Here is a 19438-nt window from a genome sequence, read left to right on the forward strand (position 1 = left end):
TACTACTGTAATAAACCTCATTCATATTAACCCAGCATTTGTGACATTACTATCCCTGGCAGAAGATTAAATGAGATAAGCTATTTAAATGTCACTGAAACTTTGTAGAGGACTAATGGGTCTTACTAAACTTTCCAGAAGTAGCGTACATTAGCCGACTCATTTTGTTGGCATAACTATGTCTGTCAGAGGTGTGGAGGGGGAGGGGAAATCAAACCCACTAGACAACATAGCTATGCCAACAAAACCTCCAGTGTAGACACAAATATGCCAACAGAAGCTGCCTTCTGTCACCTTAGATAATACCGTTCAGGGAGGTGATGTAGCCATGCCAAAAGACGACATCCTCCTGTCTGCATACATTGCATCTACACCAGGGGACTCTGCCAGTATAGCTATGACGGTGTGACTCAGGGTATGTCGACACCGCAATTACACACCTGTGGCTGGCTCATACCAGCTGACTCAGGCTGTGGGGCTGCTTAATTTTAGCATAGATGTTCAGGCTCAGGAGGCAGCCCGAGCTCTGGGACCCTCCCACCTCAAAAAAAAGACCCTAGAGCCAGGCTCCAGCCCCAGCCCAAATATCTACACCGCAATTAAATAGCCCTTTAGCCCAAGTCAGCTGGCACGGGCCAGCCGCAGGTGTCTAACTGCAGTTTAGACATATCAAATTACAGAGCTGTTGGTGAAGACAATCACCTGAAGGTGGTGGTGCTCACTAAGGGAAGGAGTGTGTGTGTAGGGGCAGGTTGTATAATCTTTTTTATAACATTCTGAATAATACTTACAGCAGGGGTTTAACACGTTTTTTTTATTTGCAGAACCCTAAATAATTTTGAATGGCAGTACAGACGCCTTTAGAAATCTTAGTCTGTGGATTCCCTAAGTGTCCAGGGCCCACAAGTTGAAAACCACTTAGAGTTTTATTTCTAACCAGCTGTTATGCTATTTAGCTTACAGTTTCCTTCTCTCACCTTTCCCTCGAGGACGCAGAGAGGGGAGCAGCCTGCCTAGGCCTGTCCATGCAACCTACTCAGCCCCACCTTATGATAGAGCGGTACCCTGTGCTCTATACTCCCGGGGGAATTCTGCACCAAAAAATTAAAAATTCTGCGCACAATATTTTAAAATTCTGCAAATTTTGTCAAAATAACACTATATAATCACACCAGTTTCAATTATTTTGGTAATTTATTTCAAAATACCTGTCAGCAAGTATGTCTGTAACAACAGACACGAACAAAAATTCCCCCAGGAATAGAGAATTAAAGAAACCCCTAAGGCAACTTAGTTCCTGCTTTTCTGCCTCCTCAACCCCCCAGATCTCAGCTGGGGGGGTGTGTGTGTGCGCTCATCAGACACTTACACCCCCCCTTTTCCCCAAAGCCCAGCCACACACCCCCAGCCCAGACCGCCTCTCCTGCCAGACGCCAGCTGTGGGAACCCCCAGCCCCAGCCTCTACCCTGCTAGAGCCCAGGGATCCAGAAGGAAAAACAGCCTGATACTGGGTCCCAAGCTTGCACAGTTTCCTGCGCCCCACCACCTCCTTCCTCCAGGATGTGCTGGGAATGGCAGTTTCAGGGAACCCTCCAATTCCCTCCCCCTGGCCTTACCCTCTATCTGTGAGCTGGCCTCTGCCCGGCCCAGCAGCCCCATGGCGGCCAACCTCTCTGCAGCCCATTACTGGGGGGCGGGAATTCTGCGCGCACCCTTAACGTCTGCAAAATCCCGCCTCGCACCGTGGCGCGGGGAGTAGGGTGACGAGATGTCCCCCTTTTATAGGGACAGTCCCAACTTGGGGGGGGACTTTTTCTTATATAGGCACCTAATACCCCCCACCCCCGTCCTGGCTTCTCACCCTTGCCGCCTGGTCCCCCCCACCCGGGAGCAGCTCTACCAAGGCCGGGGAGCCCGCTGGGTCTTGGACGGGAGGGGGCTAAAGCCCATTTCTGGGGGATGTGGGGGCTGCGCAGCCAGGGGCGGCCACCCCCGGGGACTGGCGCGGGCTGGCTCCGGCACACTAACGCCCTCTGCGCTCCCCCCGCGCGGCACGTCCGGCCCAGACAACCAGCGCCGCCGCCGCGCTCGCCCCAATGCTCCTGCCCCCGGCCCAGCAGCTCCTCGAGGAGCAGCTCCGGGTCCTCTATGGCCGGGAGCGCCTGAGGGAAGGCGGGGGGGGGAGCGTCGGGCAAGGCGGGCCGCTGACCCCGCCCAGGCGCAAGATGGCGGCGGCCAAGGGCGGCCTGCGGAGTCACGTGACACGGCCTGCCCCACCTGATCTACTTGGAGCCCTTCCGGGCGGACTCTGCGCGATGAGGTCAGACGCAGTCTGCATTATGACGCCAGAAGCGTAAACAAAGCGGTGCATTGTGGGAGGGGGATTGTTGCACGCAGGAAGCAGCCTCCATCTTAGGGGCTCTCCAGCCAGACGCTCGGCGGCCCGGCCCGCAACGAGACCCCGCAGCCCTGCTCCTTTCCGCGCCCGCCTCTTCCGCGCGGCCGCGCGCCCCGCCCCGCCCCCCAGCGTCCCGCCTCGCCGGCGCTGTGAGCAGAGCGCGAGGCGGCCGGCCCCTGAGGGGAGGCGGCGGCGGCGGCGGGATGGCGGCGGACAGCCGGGAGGAGAAAGGTAGCGGGCCTCGCTGGGGCGGGACATCCGTGCTCCGCACTGCCCTGTGTCGGGGAGGGGGCCCCTCACGGCAAGGGGGTGGGCGGTTTGGGGGACTGGCTGGGGGGGACTGGATCAGCTGCCTTGCGGGGGTGGAGCGGATGTGGGGGGGCTGGGTGGCGGGGGGATCAACTGCCTTGCGGGACGGAGGGGATGTGGGGGGGCTGGGGGGGACTGGATCAGCTGCCCTGCGGGACGGAGGGGATGTGGGGGGGGGGTCAGCTGCCCTGTGGGGGTGGAGGGGATGTGGGGGGGCTGGGTGGTGGGGGGGTCAGCTGCCCTGTGGGGGTGGAGGGGATGTGGGGGGGCTGGGGGGGTCAGCTGCCCTGTGGGGGTGGAGGGGATGTGGGGGGCTGGGGGGGTCAGCTGCCCTGTGGGGGTGGAGGGGATGTGGGGGGGCGGGGTGGTGGGGGGGTCAGCTGCCCTGTGGGGGTGGAGGGGATGTGGGGGGGCTGGGTGGTGGGGGGGTCAGCTGCCCTGTGGGGGTGGAGGGGATGTGGGGGGGCTGGGTGGTGGGGGGGTCAGCTGCCCTGTGGGGGTGGAGGGGATGTGGGGGGGCTGGGGGGGTCAGCTGCCCTGTGGGGGTGGAGGGGATGTGGGGGGGCTGGGGGGGTCAGCTGCCCTGCGGGACAGAGGGAATGTGGGGGGACTGGGAGGGATTAGCTGCCCTGCGGGGGTGGAGCGGATGTGGGGGTTGGGGGGGGTTAGCTGTGCTGCGCGGGTGGAGGGGATGTGGGGGTGAATGGCTGGAGGGGGCTCAGCTGCCCTGTGGGGGATGGGAGATGTGGGGGGGGGGCGGAGGGCGCTCAGCTGCCCTGCAGGGGCAGAAGGGATGTGGGGGGGAATGGCTGGGAGAGGGGTCAGCTGCCCTACCGGGGTGGAGGGGAGGGATGTGGAAAATCTCTTTTTGGTTTTACCAGAATAAATGAAACTAATTACAAAAATCTTTCCTAATTTTCTTCTGAAGCGTCAACTGTATGATCGGGATGAAGGAACTGGATGTAGATCCATCTGTTAAACCTTTGGGCGGGCTGTATACATAATTTGTTCTGTTAGACTTATATAACATGTTACTGCTGTGAGGGGGGAATAGCCACTACTTTTAAGCTTCGTACCACTTATTGGCTTTGTATGCCTGTCGGATTACCCCATCGTGCTGTGATGCTTTAGAGGTGGGGAGTGGCAGCTGGTCTGCATGCCCTTGTTCAGGGCTCTCTTTTTCTCTGGTGTGGTTTCTTGTGTGCAGAGATTCCAACATAGGAGCTACAGCTGCTGTGAGGCCCCTTCATGTAACAACTTAGAGATGACTTCTTATATTTATAGGTTTTGTAGCTCTCCTTAAAGTGACTTGCAGCACCACAGAGAAATATACTGGAATTACTGAAAGAGGGGGAAATGTACTAAATATCAGGGAAATGGTAGAAACCTCAGTAGAGTCTATAGAGTTTGAGACCACCAGATCATCTACTCCAGTGGTTCTCAAACTTCTTGTAGAGGCAACAGCCCTTTTCAAACAGCAAGACTCTGAGTGTGACACCCCCCCCCCCTTATAAATTAAAACAGAGTTTTTTAATTTAATGTGGGCTGCCGTTTTGTGACACCGCCAGGTAATAACCGGTGACCTCCGTTTGAGAATTCCTGGTCTAGTCTCATGTCCTATATATCACAGGCCACCAACAGTACCCTCATACTTAAACCCAACCACCAAAGGTAGGCCAAAGTATTACATTACTTAGGTTGGACATCTCAAACTGTACTCAGCCAAAGTAGTACAGTAGAACCTCAGAGTTATGAACAGTTTGGGAATGGAGGTTGTTCATAACGCTGAACAAAACAATTTGGTTATGTCAAAAATTTACAACTAAACAGTGACTTAATACAGCTTTGAAACTTTACTATGCGGAAGAAAAATGCTGCTTTGAACCATCTTAATTTAAATGAAGCAAGCACAGAAACAGTTTCCTTACTTCATCAAATCTTTACTTTTAAATTTTCCCTTTATTTTCCCTGGGTGCTTAACACAGTACTGTACTATATTTGTTTTTTGTTTGTTTTGTCTTTGCTGCTGCCTGATTGCCTACTTCTGGTTCTAAATGACGTGTGTGGTTGACTGATCAGTTCAGAATTCTGATGTTTGTAATTCTTGGGGTTTTCTTATAAGCAGTATACCACAGGGAACAGTCCCATGGTTGGCAGAACTAGCTGCATGCTGTAACAGGCCTTTTCTCTTTCTGACTTCTTTAGTGTCGTTCAAAGGATGAGCATGGGTATACATAGTGATGGTAATGACAATGAGAGCATAGCTATGTGTGCATATTAGTATTACTTAATACATCACATTCAAACATCAGAAGGGAATTGTGAGCTTTGTCTCCAGTTGTGCTATCTCCTCTGGTGTCTGTCTATCTGCTTTCTGCCTTTTGGAACCAATACTGCAATATGATAGTACCTAGTGCTCTGATGATGCTTACTGCCGTGTGCATGTGTACTTGCTGATATGGTATGTAAAAAGGTACATTGCCAGTTTAATATATTCCCTCAGTTTAGGAATTGTAAATGCAAGCTTTTATATATTCCCCATAGCATTTGCAAACCAAATGTTACAGCAACTATATGATGAGTGCAAAGAAAAATTGATTAATTTCATTTTTTTACTGTTCAGTGCTGAGCAGAAAGCAAATGTGTTGATTTTTTTTCTAGGTTTAATGCTCTGATACACAATTGGTAACATATGTAAGAATTATTTTTTTTAAAAAAAGTATTAGTTTAATCAGGCCTTTAAGCTGCCGGTCATGCATGGGTATACTGTAATAACGCTGTGGTTGTAAGTCTGATGCTCTGAAAATATATCTCCACAAAAAACTGCATTAAGAAATATTTTCATAACAGAAAATATTTCATAGCACTTAGGTCAAAGCTGGGCAAACTATGGCCCCAGGGCCGCATCCAGCCCTTGAACTCCCGACGGGGAGCGGGGTCTGGGGCTTGACTTGTTCCGCAGATGCTGTGGCTATGCACGGATCCTGGAAGCAGCAGCATGTCCCCCGCTGGCTCTTATGTGTAGGGGCAGCCAGGGGCTCCACACGCTGCCCCTGCCCTAGACTCCTGCAGCTCCCATTGGCTGGGAACCATGAGCATTCATGGCCTGCCATACGATTTCCATAACCAGATGTAGCCCTCGGGCCAAAAAGTCTGCCCACCCCTGGCTTAAGTAGACTCAGTGTCAGTGTAGTCACTGCGTTGCTTACATTGAGTGTTGCTGGCTTTCAGAAGCCATCCCACGATGGCCCACACGGACAGTTAAATTGGTGCAAATGCTCCTGGTTAGGACGTGCAACACCGACAGACAGAGCGTAGTGTGGACCTGCAAAAGCGATTTCATAACTCTGGTGGCTGTATGTCAGTGTAACTTAAGTCAACATAATTTTTTAGTGTAGACATGACCCTTTTGGTGCTTGACTAGGGATATACCCCAACTTACAACCATTATTGCTCATTCTCTGCCTACCAGTTACTACACACAAGGCCTGCAGCAATCACTGTCTGAATAGCAGGGTTGCATGGGGGTGGGGGAGCTTGCATATCCTAGGAGACAGGCTGATTATGTGATTTATGTAGATTGCTTTGATTACATTATGGGCTTTTTAACTGTTCTCAGGGCTTCAAAGCAGCGTCCTATACTAGGGCTGGTTGAAAGCTTGGTGCCATAGGAGTATCTGAAATATGTCTTGATGCAACCTGAGCTAGTGGTGATTCTTATCAGTGGTACTACTTGTAGTTTACTGGGACAGCTGGTGTCACCACTTGCTTTGGCAGTGCTGGCTATCCCTCATTCACATACATATTGAGGTAGCCCTGTTGAACAGAAGAAGTGCTCTTTGGCTACTCGGGAAACTGGAGATTCAGAACCAAATGTACATCCACAGAGGAAAAAGACAAGGAACTCCCCTGGAAGATCACCTTTTCCACACATTTTAGAATAGATGACTAAAGTCACCAATTATCATTTGGTTCCTGTCCAGCCCTGTGGGTTTCCTGAAAGATCTAACCTTGCAACAATCATCCTTTAAGTTTGCAATACCCCTGCACCCAGTTCTGAGCCAGTTGGTAAAGGAGTTGTGATAGCACCTTTACTCGACTGTGGATATAGCTAAAGCGACTTAAGCAGAAATACTTGTTTGGGGATGCTGCTGCTTCACCATAAGCCTGATGGCAGTGAGCTATGGCCAGGGCTAAGATTTGAGACTTGCTGCTTGACTTCCCTGGACTGAGAATTAAGGTACTAAGATGTCCCTGGAAAAATGTTTTCTTGGGCTACAGTGGCAACAGATTTTGATGTAAGCTACCTGTCCTTTCTGGACAAAGTGCAGCTCAAGCTATGGAAGAGGGCTTATAGCTTTGTGGAAAAGCACAAAGAATTCTGGCAGATTTTATTAGCATTTACACAACTAGGTATGTGGTTCTCATGTCATTTGTTGGTAACAGCAGCAAGAACATCAGTCTTGGGCATAGGTGCCTATAGATACAAGTGTGTGCTTCTGTCAGACTTTTAATACATAGTAACTAGAGCTTGAGGACATAGGGAGTTTCTTTGGCAAAAGGGTGTCTCAAATACTAGAGCAAAGCTAGGCTATATTTTCATTTTCCACCCCTCCTACCCTAGAGGGCAAGGGCTTATACTAATGTGTTTGGATTCAAACGTGTCCGGTAAGGACAGAATCAGAATGTGTTGCTTCTTTTTCCTCAGAAATGGAAGAGTTGCAAGCCTCTTAACCCCAAGGAGCAAAACCTCTGTTTATTGTGCAGTTCAGAATCTTCTGAAATAGACACACAGGCTAGTTTTGGAGAATAGGACCCTTCTGATTCTGCTTGGTTCCTGATTGCCTCAAACACTGGAGTCCTCAACATTATTTGGTAGGACTGTACAGTCTTTCCCCAAAACCTTCCCCAGACCATTTCCTTCAAGAATGCACTCAGTATCTTCCTGAGGATGAGTGAGTACAGCAAATCGAGTCCTTTCTGGCAGAGATGTCTATCAAGCTTTATATTGCAAAGGGAAAGAGGCAAGATATTTCCAGATACTTTCGGATGCAGTGCAGGCGTCAGGGATGTCTCAGTCACTTACTGTTGCATTCAAGGGACTGGCAGGTATATGTGTTGCTAAAATTGACTGCATTTCTGCACTGAAATGGACAAAACTGTTCGTCATTCTAAATATAAAGTTGCATTTGGTTAATTTATGTAGGAAATTTGTGTTGTATTGTCCTTTTTAGCACTTTTTCACTCCTTTTGTTAGTCAATAAATTTCTATTTTTGAAGATAAACTCATCTTTATTCGTTCACCACATGCTCTGCAGAATGTATAGCAGAACTCAGAGCACTCAATACTTTTAAGTGTACAGCACCACAGATCTCTTAGGTTCATGAAAACACCCTAGTCATGTATAAATCTACAGCCAGCACCGCATAATACACTTTCACTGAAACTGAAATAGTGTATAAAGGTAGAGGAGACCAGAATAATTCATTGGTTCATTGTATGACAGGGGTGTAAATGTACACCAAGCACTACACAATTCTAAACAGGCCCCAGAATTTCAGGGCCACTTAGAGCACAATCTGTCACATCACACTGTTAAAGTGCTCTTTCAAAGCCTCCCTCAACTTCATAGCTCCACATTGAGGTCCTCTAATAGCCATTGTGTCTGGCAGTTCAGACTCCCCAGACAGTTGCTCCATCTCCTCTCTCTACCCCGACAGCAGCTTTTCCCCGTTTGCCTCACAAATATTATGCAGGACACAATAGGCAGCTATCACTATTGGGGTATTTCTCTCACAAGATTGGATCGCAGTGAATAAATAATGCCAATATGCCTTCAAAAGCACAACTGTCATTCAGCACCTGCTGAGCTGGTAGTTGAATCTTTCCTTGGTGTTGTCAAGGTGGCTGGTATATGGCTTCAGGAGCCAGAGGAGCATGTGGTATACTGGGTCCTCCAGGATTACTGCTGGTATATCAGCATCGCCTGTGGTAATCCATCAGTCAGGAAAGAATGTCCCTGCTTGCTGCTCTCTGAACAGTCTTGTATTCTTAAAGTTGCGAGCATAATGCACCTTCCCTGACCAGTCCACACTGATATCAGTGAAACATCCCAGGTGATCCACCAAGACTTGCAAAACTACAGAAAAGAAGCCCTTTCTGTTGATGTACGCTGTGGCAACGTGGTGGTGCCAAAATAGGGCTAGGCATGCTGTTTGTTTGTCCCACCACAGTGCAGCAGCCCCATTGCTGCAAATTCAACCGTGACGACCTGCACGTTGCGGAGACTCACAGACCTGCTTAGCAGGACGTGATTAATGGCCCTACACACTTGCATGAAAACCGCCCCCACTGAGGATTTTCCAACTCTGTAATTTCCCACTGACCGGTAAAAATCAGGCATTGCAAGCTTTCATAGCGCAATCATCGTTCGCTTCCGAACTGCCTCATTTGCTCTCCATCCACTGGAGAGGTGAGCTCTGCATACAGATCCAGGAATGTGGCCTTTTGCATCCTAGAGTTCTGCAGCTACTGCTAGTCATCCCAAACCTTCATTGTGATGTGATCCCACCAGTCAGTGCTAATTTCTTGGGCCCAGAATTGGTGCTCTGCCATCTGCAGCTGCTTCATGAATGCCACCAACAGCCTTGAATTGTTTTTCACTATGTCCATTAGCAATCTGTCCTCGAAAAAATCATCATGTCCTCCATTGTTGTCGTTCTTCCTGCATCTCTGATACTGGAGAATCATGCATCCTGTATTTGCAGTGTTTATGAGACTATACAGAGTTGTGCAGACTTCCACCTTCAGTCAGAGGGTGGACAGTGCCATGTGGGTTTGTGGGATCTCTCTTTAAAATAAAAGTGTGAATTATGGGGTATGGATGTTATGGGATAGAGAAAGCTGCATGCTGGGAACTTGACCCCAGCTTCCAGTGACCCCTTGATGCTTTGTTAGTTTCACTCTGTTCAGACAGCCTCCCTTCTTGCTTAGTTCCTATAGAACTTTCAGATGCAAAAGGCTGTATCCCTGGTAGGGAAGCCTCCGGTGTCTGTGACCCCTGGCTAATGGAGTTCAAAATTGCGACCAGAGCGTCATCAGGGTCTCAGTAGACACTTCCTCTTTTGCAGGGTTTTACTCCTCTTCATGTAGGGCTCTCAAACAGGTCTTTGGCTCCTCTCCAGGCTTCTTTTGCATGTGTTTTCCTTAAGCACTTTCCCTTTAACAGGATAAACCCTCCTGCCTTTCCCCAGTCTCCTTGACAGAGTCATTAAGTTCTATCATCTCTGTGTTCTCCCTTTGCTGCTTTCCTTGGTCTGGAATTTTTGTTGTTTAGCATGCAGTTCCCATGACATTTGGACTGCAAGTCCCATAATCCTTCTCTTTTTGGCAGAAGCCATATCACAGAAGTGATCTGAACTTTTACCCTCATAAAGGTTGATGCTCTCACCTTACAGTACTCTCATGTTGAATTTTGTTGACACTTGAAGCTAAAGTCAAGGAGGAAATTGAAAAGCTGTTAAGTTTCATTGCTGTGTTAATGCATTCATAAATTTAATGACATAAAAACTAATGCTGGTTACAAACAGTGTTTCAGAGAATTTCTTCAAAATGGATTATTGTCAATAGTATTTGTAATTTATGTATATTATTTTCAGATGGTGAACTGAATGTTCTGGATGACATTTTGACTGATGCTCCAGACCAAGATGATGAGCTGTATAATCCTGATAGTGAGCAAGATAAAAATGAGAAAAAGGGTATGTGGCTTTACTACTCAGATATCTTGCTAAAAAGTAGACAGCAAAATTTTACAGTGCAGGATGATTAAAATCAGCAAGTGACAATATTCATAACCCAGGTAATGGAATCCCAAACGGCTTTTGTGCAACTGCGTTATAATGTAATCTCTGACTTTATGGACAAACATAATAAAGTAGGGCTTCTCTTTATCTGAAGATCACCGTGAATCTGGGTTTTCTGCAGATATAGCAGATATCTTACCAATTATTTTTTGGTCTAGTAAACTGAATACAAGAGTAGGAAGAAGGAAGTCCTCTTTTTCCAGTCCCAGCTTCGCTAGTAACTTGTTTGGCCTTGCGCTTGTCACTTAGCCTTTCGGCATCAGTTTCTCTGTCTCTCAATATGGAAAACATGAATGTGACTGGGAGGTTAAGGACTTAATATTTGTAAAATGCTATAATATTGAAAGGTTAATTATTTTTAAGAGTGCTTTGAAAGGTTAGTTAATTTTAAGAGTTAATTTTTTTAAGAGTGCTCAACTTTAAGACAAAGCTGATTTTAAGGAGAAATATTATCAAACGTAAAAAGAAGTCTTGTAATCTGATGTGTAAAATAACTTTGAACTTGGTCTCTATTGGTCTTTATTTAAGGATCAAAAAGAAAAAGTGACCGGATGGAAAGTGCTGAAAGCAAAAGACAGAAGCCTTCTATGCATTCATCAAGGCAAATGATGCCAAAGCCGCCTAGCTCATCAGTTAGCAATAATAAAAGAATGGTGAGTACAAAAGGAAAGCCACTGTCGGAGTACAAGAATGAGGAATATCAGAGGTCTGATAGAAACAAGCGCCCAGATGATCGAAAGACCCGTATGTCAAGCGGCAGTTCAAGGGAACCATATAAAGGACAACTTGAAAAGACTTGCATGAGGAAAAGAGATGTTGACAGAAGGGCAAAGTCTTCCACACCAGATGGTTCTGAGGTAGTAAAAGTTATTGCAGCCTTAGAAATAAAACAATTGTTTGAGGCTTTTATAAGGCGCATTCTCTTAAGGCACTTTGTGCATCCAGACAATGTGTTCTATGACTGCTGATTGATTTTCTCTTTGAACATCAGAGAATTAGGCACGACGTAGATCGAAGACTGAGCAGATCCAGCCATTCTTCTAAAGAAGAGGTGAACTCTGAGGAATATGGCTCAGAACATGAGACTGGCAGCAGCGGTTCCTCTGAGCAAGGGAACACAGAAAATGAGGAGGAAGGAATGGAAGAAGAGGAAGATGATGAAGGGGAGGAGGATGAAGAGGTAGAAGAAGAAGAAGGGGAGGAGGAAGAAGAAGAATATGAACAAGATGAGAGAGATCAGAAGGAAGGAAATGACTATGACACACGAAGTGAAGCCAGTGATTCTGATTCTGAATCCGCATCCTTCACAGATGGGTCAGTCAGATCTGGTTCCGGCTCGGATGCTTCAGGTAGATTGCTTCTTATTATACTACTTGATATCTGGTTTTTCTCACTTTCTTGAAATATCAGTAGATTTAAAACTTGACTTCTTATTTTTGGCTTGCACTAGTGAGGATTAGCTTTGACTTTGGTCATCAGGTGGTGGTTTTTTTTGTTTTTTTTTAGTGAATGTAGGTAAAACAATGTAATGGAACATTAGCACTGAGGCTTGCCTGGAAATAATGACTTTCCACTAGACTAGGATCAGATTGCTGTAGATGAATTGGCTTTGGCTTAAAGCTACTGCAGTCAGTATTACTTGACACTACTTCTTTTATAGATTCGCTTATGATTTATCATTTAAAGTTAATGGCAAGAAGTTCAATATAAATCTAGATGTGTGGAATAGTGAGGCTATAGCCTTAGCAATTTCTCCAAAGGTGAGAGCTACATAAGATGGCTGGGTCTTAGTAAAAATGCATGTAGTGTTCTCATTTATTTGAGAGAACACCGCACAACTTGGAATGATGAGGAGTCCAGGACCCAGAATAAGGCCACGTCTACACTACCTGCCGGATCGGTGGGTAGTGATCGATCTATTGTCTAGTGTAGACGTGATAAATCGATCCCCAATTGCTCTGCTGTCGACTCCGGAACTCCACCAGGGCAAGAGGCGGAAGCGGAGTCGACGGGGTAGCGGCGGCCATCGATCCCGCGCCACAAGGACGCAAAGTAAGTGATTCTAAGTCAATCTAAGATACGTCGACTTCAGCTACGCTATTCTCGTAGCTGAAGTTGCGTATCTTAGGTGGATCCACCCTGCCCCAGCGTAGACCAGGCCTAACGGGAAATAGGGACTCAGGGAAATAGCATGGCAACTGCCTGCACACCATGTCTGGTTCTCGCTTTTTCTGCTAGTGTTTCATTTTCATTAATATTAAATTCCTCTTGGAATTTAAGACTCAGTGAAGCCCTTTTTATGGGGTGTTGCTAAATTTATTGATTACTTGGTTCTTTTGGTATAGATTAACTTGGAAGGTTGGATGAAGTCTTGAAAAAGATCATATAATTTGGCTCAGTAGAGAGATCACTTCATGGCATTTCTTTATTGTTCGGTTTTGATGAGAAGCATGCTTACTATCTTGCTAAAAAGGGTTCCTGTCATGTAGCTTCCTTGTTTTGAGAGCTTCATAGCTGGTCCTCCTGATTAATTTAGACACAGGTTAAGTGGGCCAGCCTTGGTATTTGGAGTTAGAGAATGAGAACAGCCTAAAAAATAAAAGAAGCTGTAATTTATTCCCAGGAAAAAAGTTGAGGTATAATTTAACTTTTAGTGGAAAAGAGACCTGTTGACAATGTGCCCCAGTGGTTTTTTATTATTATTATTACTGTTATCACTTTTCTGAGCTTTCGGATACAGAGTAGCATGAAGGAGCAGTGTCACTGGTCACAACACAATTTTTCTACTTGGTGTCACCGTAAATTTCTAAAGCATTGGAGAGAAGAACTAAAGCAGCCCCAAACCTAGTGAATCACTTCTGTATCTTAAACTTTGTATGGAACTTTCAAATTTCTTGCTGTTTACCTTTCCCTCATGAACTACAAGTCTGAAAATTAGGGTAAATACTCGTTGTACATGATGTTTGAGGAGGGGCCTTAGGACAGAAACCTAGATCTTGTAGTTATCACAAATCACATTTATCTATTGCCAGTACTTTCATCCCATTCTTGTCTTCCATGTGTGATATTTACAGTACTCCTTATCTTTGTTTTGGGATTTTTAGATGAGAAAAAGAAGGAAAGGAAGAGAGCTAGAGGTATCTCTCCAATTGTTTTTGATAGAAGTGGAAGTTCTGCATCAGAATCATATGCAGGTATTTTTTCTTTTTATTGCCTGTCATGCTGACTTATATCAAATCTTGAAATGTGAACGCTGTAGAAATTTGTGGGGTATGCAGCTTAATTTTTAATTGTTAATTTTGTATTGACTTTTGGCATGTTCTGTGTGGATAATTTTGGGGAAGTAGGCTTTCTTGTTACTTTAATGCTATTCTGTTGCTTAAGTGGAATTTTCACTTTTTTAAAAAACTTGGAAGATGATGATTCAGTGACTAGTTTTCTGAGTAGGAAACTGTTCAAACAAAAAACAACAACCAAAACAACCCAAAAAACTAAAACAAAACACTCGTGCACATTGAGCAGTATTTTTGTGTGTGTGGGTGCGCGCCAGGAAGAATAATTTGTCATGAATGAAAATTGTATGTGACAAGGCTGTAGAAATTGTATCTTATCTCTATCAAGGCTCAATCTGAACAAATGTACTTTGGCTAAACACAGGTTCAGAAAAGAAGCATGAGAAATTATCATCTTCCGTTCGTGCTGTCCAAAAAGGTATCATTTAAATTTGAATTTTTAATGCATGCCCCATCACGAGCCATTGTCTCTGTCCATTCATTATGTTATGTCGAAGTGGTAATGTTCCGATATAACAATCTGAATACTTGATTTGTGAGTGTAAACAGTGATGCATCTCCATCCTGATTTATTTTTGCATGTCATCAGAGGTGCAAAAAAGTGTCAATTATTTGCTTCTTGCAGGAGCAGCAAAGTAGCAATGAGATGCTTTTACTTGAAAAGGAGAATGTATTTAACAATACTCTATTCAACAGTGCCTGACATAAATGGTTCACATCACCTATTCTGGCGCTGTAAGCTGGGATACAAGTATATCGGAACATCACTAGGCTTTGTTTGATTTTTATCTGAAGTTTTTACTTTGTTTTAATTTTTATTTTATTTTATTTGTTCTAAATAAAAGCTTGGCATTGCGTGCTCTTTGGCATAGACTTCGAGGTTGAAGCTGGGGGTGGAAGGTTTTAACTCTTGATTTAGGTAGGGGTTGGGAGGGCTAAAAATAAACACCCGCTACCTTGTGGAAATAATTTTTAAAAGTTTAAACTTGAGCTTATTTAAAATTTTGTTTTTCAGACCAAACCAGTAAACTTAAATATATTCTCCAAGATGCAAGATTTTTTCTCATCAAGAGTAACAACCATGAAAATGTTTCACTTGCCAAAGCTAAGGTACGTCAAACTTTTCTTGAAACTGATTTTTTTATCACGAAACTTAGTACAGAAAGAGGGAGAAATGACTATGACACACGAAGTGAAGCCAGTGATTCTGATTCTGAATCCTCAAGCCGATGTTATCTCCTGTGCCAAAATTGCAAACCCATTTTTAGCTTCCTAATTCTCAAATTGTAGTTGCTCTGGCTCCAGCACAACTTAGAGCAGCTCCTTGACTGCTCTTAACTTATGCCGGCTGGCTGTAATTACTAAGGACTGTATACCAGATGAGAATTGGAGTGGTAGTTTTTTATCCACCACTGAGACGCCTCCGATATTGAGAGCGCAGTTGGTGATGGATGACATGGCAGCAGGCTCAGCCAACTTTATGCCACCTGAGTTATTCTCTTCCCTTGCCAGGGGCATCTCCGATTCTGGCCCCTAAATGTACCTCTTTCAGTACATGGTGAGAGTTTGATCTGCATGTAATTCCAAGTAAAACAAATGAAAAACTGCCTGAATTGATGTCTGTTATTTCTGGGTCAAGATTCTCTTAATATTAAATTTTGGCAAAAGAAAAATTTAGGCTGTTGTATTAAAGAATCAGTGTATTCAGATGTCTAGATAATACTTAGTCCTGTCTTGAGTGCAGGATACTGGACTAGATCACCTGTTGAGGTCCCTTCCGGTCCTATAATTCTGTGTTTTGGAGTATGGTCATGTAGGAAGTCAGTCAGGAAAAGTTCTTTTTCAAATGATGGTCCCTATCTGTATTGCACTAAGGGTTATATGCATTCACCAAGCGCTCTGAGCTGGAGCTTTTGAAAGTAGTAGTGTCTGCTGGTCCACGTGCACCCTTGCCTCCGCCTCATGGTTTCAACCAAGGTGATAAAAGGGCGGGGCATACCAGTTGCACCCTCAGTTCCTTCTCACCGCCGCATTGTCTGAGTTGGAGCCTTTTCTGTCCTCTCATCTTTTGTGATGCATTTTCCTAAATACAGAAAAAAGACTGTTTTATTCTTGTCTATAGTTAGTATTTTGTTACTGTTGTAGCAGTTTTAGTGTTAGAAGTAGTTTTTAGGATTTTAAGGACTTTGGGATGCTGTTTTACCAGCTACCCACCTTTCCTCTCCTCTTCCCTCCCCATGCCTGGGTATTGCATTCCACCAAAGATCTGCACGTCGCATTGAGGTGCAGTATCTGCCTCTGCTTCCAGCCCATACCTGGGAAGGCCAGATTCTCCACCTCAAGAAGCACCTCATGGAGGTAGCCATGAGGCCGCACTCAGATCCAGGCTGGGGAAGACAGCACCACCACCCCGGTACATCAGCCTGAGCGGTTGAGGAGCATGTCTCCTAAAGTGGAGCTCCAGTCCAGTTCTGCTGGTACTAGCATTACAGATCCCGTTAAGGGGACCTAACCGTGAGGCAAGGAAGCGTGTGCATAAGCATGGCAGTAATTCTTCCTCAAAGCCCAAGAATATCGTTGCATTCTCCATGAGTTCCAGGCATGGAGAAGTGGCACATTCCAAGGCTCACAAGCACAACAAGAAGTTGCATAGAACACAGGATCCACCTTACCCGGTTACAGAGCCACGTATCTTTTCTGGATCGGTACTGCCAAAGTCACAGGAATCGTTGGTTCCAAGGCAGTCCTCCATTCCATCCCCAGTTCCATCTGTGGAATGCATGCCACTGACACTGAGGAGGCTCAAGTCAGCTCCTGGATCTCATGAACTGTTGGTCCTGCGTGAGGTGACGTCGCCATGTCTCCCGGTTCATTTGCCTCATAAGAGACCCCGTTCTTCTGCATTGCACTTGCTGCCTTCGGGTCATGTTCCTGAGCACATCCCTGTGACTCACTCGGATCCGCTCGTTCTGACGGCACCACCATTCGAACAAGGATCTGACTTCTCAGTGTCTGAGGACTCGGATGGAGCACATGATCTGCTTCTCCCATTCTGTCGTCATGAGTGCCCAAAAGTTCCATGAGCTAGGTGGCAATATCCTCCCTTTCCTCAGCACAGGAGCTACTGGTACCCCACTCCGTGGGGACCCCTGCAGCAACCACAAGATCCTCCTGGTTGCCCATACTGGGGGTCTTGGCCCAAATATCTACCTGTTGAATCTTCCTGATCTGCCCAAGAGGAGTCCCTCATCTCTCAACTCTGTCCTTCATCAAGTAGATGTTTGGACCTGGGGTTGGAAGATGCACTGGTTAGCCCGACTCCGCTGGATCCAGAGTAGTTTCCCTCATCTCCAGATGTGGCAGTGTTGTGGACTATTTCCTCCGCCTCCGAACGACTAGCACCAATTCCAGGAACTGTTACATAGGGTGACTGCTGCCCTCCACATTCCACTGGAGGAGGTGCAGGACAGCCAACATCAGTTACTTGATGTTCTGCATGTATTGGTACCATCCAGAGTGGCATTCCTGATCAACTAGGCCATTTGAGCACCTACCCCAAAAGAGAGACAAAAAACATACTATGTACCAACGAAGGGTCTGAGTTTCTGCTTTCTCACCCCTCCTGCATCCCCCTTCCATCCAATTCCCTGGTTATTCAGGCTGCTACTAAACGGGCCAGGCAGCAACACCCACTTTCCGCTCCGACAAGGAGGGTAAGAAAGAGATTGGACCTCCTAGATCGTCTTTTCTTCAGCCAGCCTTCAGTTTCGCATCTCTAATTGCTTGGCATTACTGACAAAATATGACTTTTTGAATTATGACCAATTTTGGACTTTGCAGTCAAGCTTCCCCAGCAGGATCATGCCCACTTCCAGGGTATTTTAAAAGAAGGTAAACTGGTCACCCAGACAACGCTTCAGGCCATGGTGGATTCGGTGGACCCATCTTCACACACTATGGTCACAGGGATCGTCTTGGGGAGGGAATCCTGGCTGCATTCATGTGGTTTCCCAAGGGAGGTGCAGAACACAATTGAGGATCTCCCTTTTGATGAATATCACCTCTTCAGCTAGAAGATTGATGATTCTCTGTACTCCCTCAAAGACTGTAGAGCCACCCTGTGATCACTGGGTATTTATACGCCCCTGTGCAAATTCTGTCATCCAACTCCTGCACAATGGCACAGAGCTCCTCAATTCTTCCATCAACAACCCTATGAGCCTCCCCATAAGTGTCAAAAGACCCAATGGCCCTGTCTGCTTGGTCCGTCAGCACAGTCTTTGACATCACACACTCAAACTTCACGTAAGCAATAATTCTGAGTGCAGTTAGAGAGCCATGAACCACCTTGCACCCCACAGTTCATACAACCCACTCCTTTCAGGGCTGTCTAGCACACTTTCTGCCAGCCTGGAGTGCGATAACAATAGACAAGTGGGTCCTGTATGATGTTCAACATAGCTGTATGATCAAGTTCACAGTGCTACCTCATCCACATCCCCCCGTCCCAGTCCCACCTCTTAGACCACTCTCACAATAGTATCCTCACCTTAGAGGTGGACTGACTCCTGCAGAGAGAGGTGATAGAGCCTGTTTGCATGACCTTTCAGGGTGCAGGGTTCTACCCCACCTATTTCCTGGTACCCAAGAAAAAGCGGGGAACGAAACAAACCCTAAATCTCTGTGGTCTCAACCACTTCAAATGCAAGCCGAAGTTTTATGTGGTCATTCTCACAGCCATCGTATCTTGCTAGAAAGAGGCATGTCGTATACAACAAGATGCTTACTTCAATATAGATATCCACGCAAACCACAGATGGTTCTTGAGCTTTACAATGGGCCCTTGGCACTTACAATACAGAGTTCTACCGTTCAGGCTCACCACTGCTCCTCAGGTCTTCCTGTCATGTTCTCATCATGTCAGACAACATTGCCACTGTTTACTACATAAACAAGCAAGGGGGTACAAGATCACCAGCGCTGTGTGTGGAAGCATCACACACAGTATCCTGTTTTCAGTGGCTTATCTCCCAGGGACTCAGAACATGATTGGATGCTCTCAGTAGGAATTTCATGGCTGACCACAAATGGGAGCTAAACAATTCCGTGGTCATAGACGTTTTCGGCTGTTGGGTGACTCTGACCAAGGATCTCTTTGCCTCCCATGCCAGCACCAAATGCGGACGGCACTCCTTCCAGGGCAGGCTCGGAGCCTGTTCCAAGAACACCGTCATCTGCTGGTCAGACCAGTTCAATTATGCCTTCCCTCCCCTACCTCTCCTGCCCTCGGTCCTCCCAAAGATTCCGCGGGGGGAGAGCGCGACTGTCATCCTGATCGCCCTGTCCTGGCCTCTCTATTTCTGGTTTCCACTTATTCTCCGCCTGTCAAACCATACTTCATTTCTGATACCAACATTCCCAGAGCTGCTCTTATCACACAACAGCAGGATCAGACATCCTGATCTACAGACGCTTCACTTGAGACCCTGGTTTTTGGATGGGCATCTTGACTCGAACGGGAGTGCTCATCGGTAGTACGAGGCATCCTCACAAGTAACAGGAAAGAATCCA

At 46.3% G+C, this 19438-nt stretch overlaps 1 protein-coding gene across 2 annotated transcripts in view; it reads left to right on the plus strand.

Annotated features, from left to right (window-relative positions):
• The first annotated feature begins 2385 nt into the window (after nt 1-2385).
• YTHDC1 (YTH N6-methyladenosine RNA binding protein C1) overlaps nt 2386-19438 on the plus strand; it is a 33688-nt gene continuing 16635 nt past the window's right edge. The window contains exons 1-7 of one of the 2 annotated variants that reach the window (XM_077814839.1): nt 2386-2630; nt 10368-10469; nt 11103-11431; nt 11566-11923; nt 13679-13768; nt 14232-14285; nt 14883-14977. In XM_077814839.1, coding sequence (XP_077670965.1) covers nt 2603-2630; nt 10368-10469; nt 11103-11431; nt 11566-11923; nt 13679-13768; nt 14232-14285; nt 14883-14977 — 1056 coding nt within the window. In that variant the 5' untranslated portion in view covers nt 2386-2602. The remainder of the gene's footprint in view (nt 2631-10367; nt 10470-11102; nt 11432-11565; nt 11924-13678; nt 13769-14231; nt 14286-14882; nt 14978-19438) is intronic. The other variant, XM_077814840.1, reaches the window with a different exon arrangement.

The sequence above is a fragment of the Eretmochelys imbricata genome, chromosome 4, assembly GCF_965152235.1.
Source record: "Eretmochelys imbricata isolate rEreImb1 chromosome 4, rEreImb1.hap1, whole genome shotgun sequence".
Lineage (NCBI taxonomy): Eukaryota > Metazoa > Chordata > Testudines > Cheloniidae > Eretmochelys > Eretmochelys imbricata.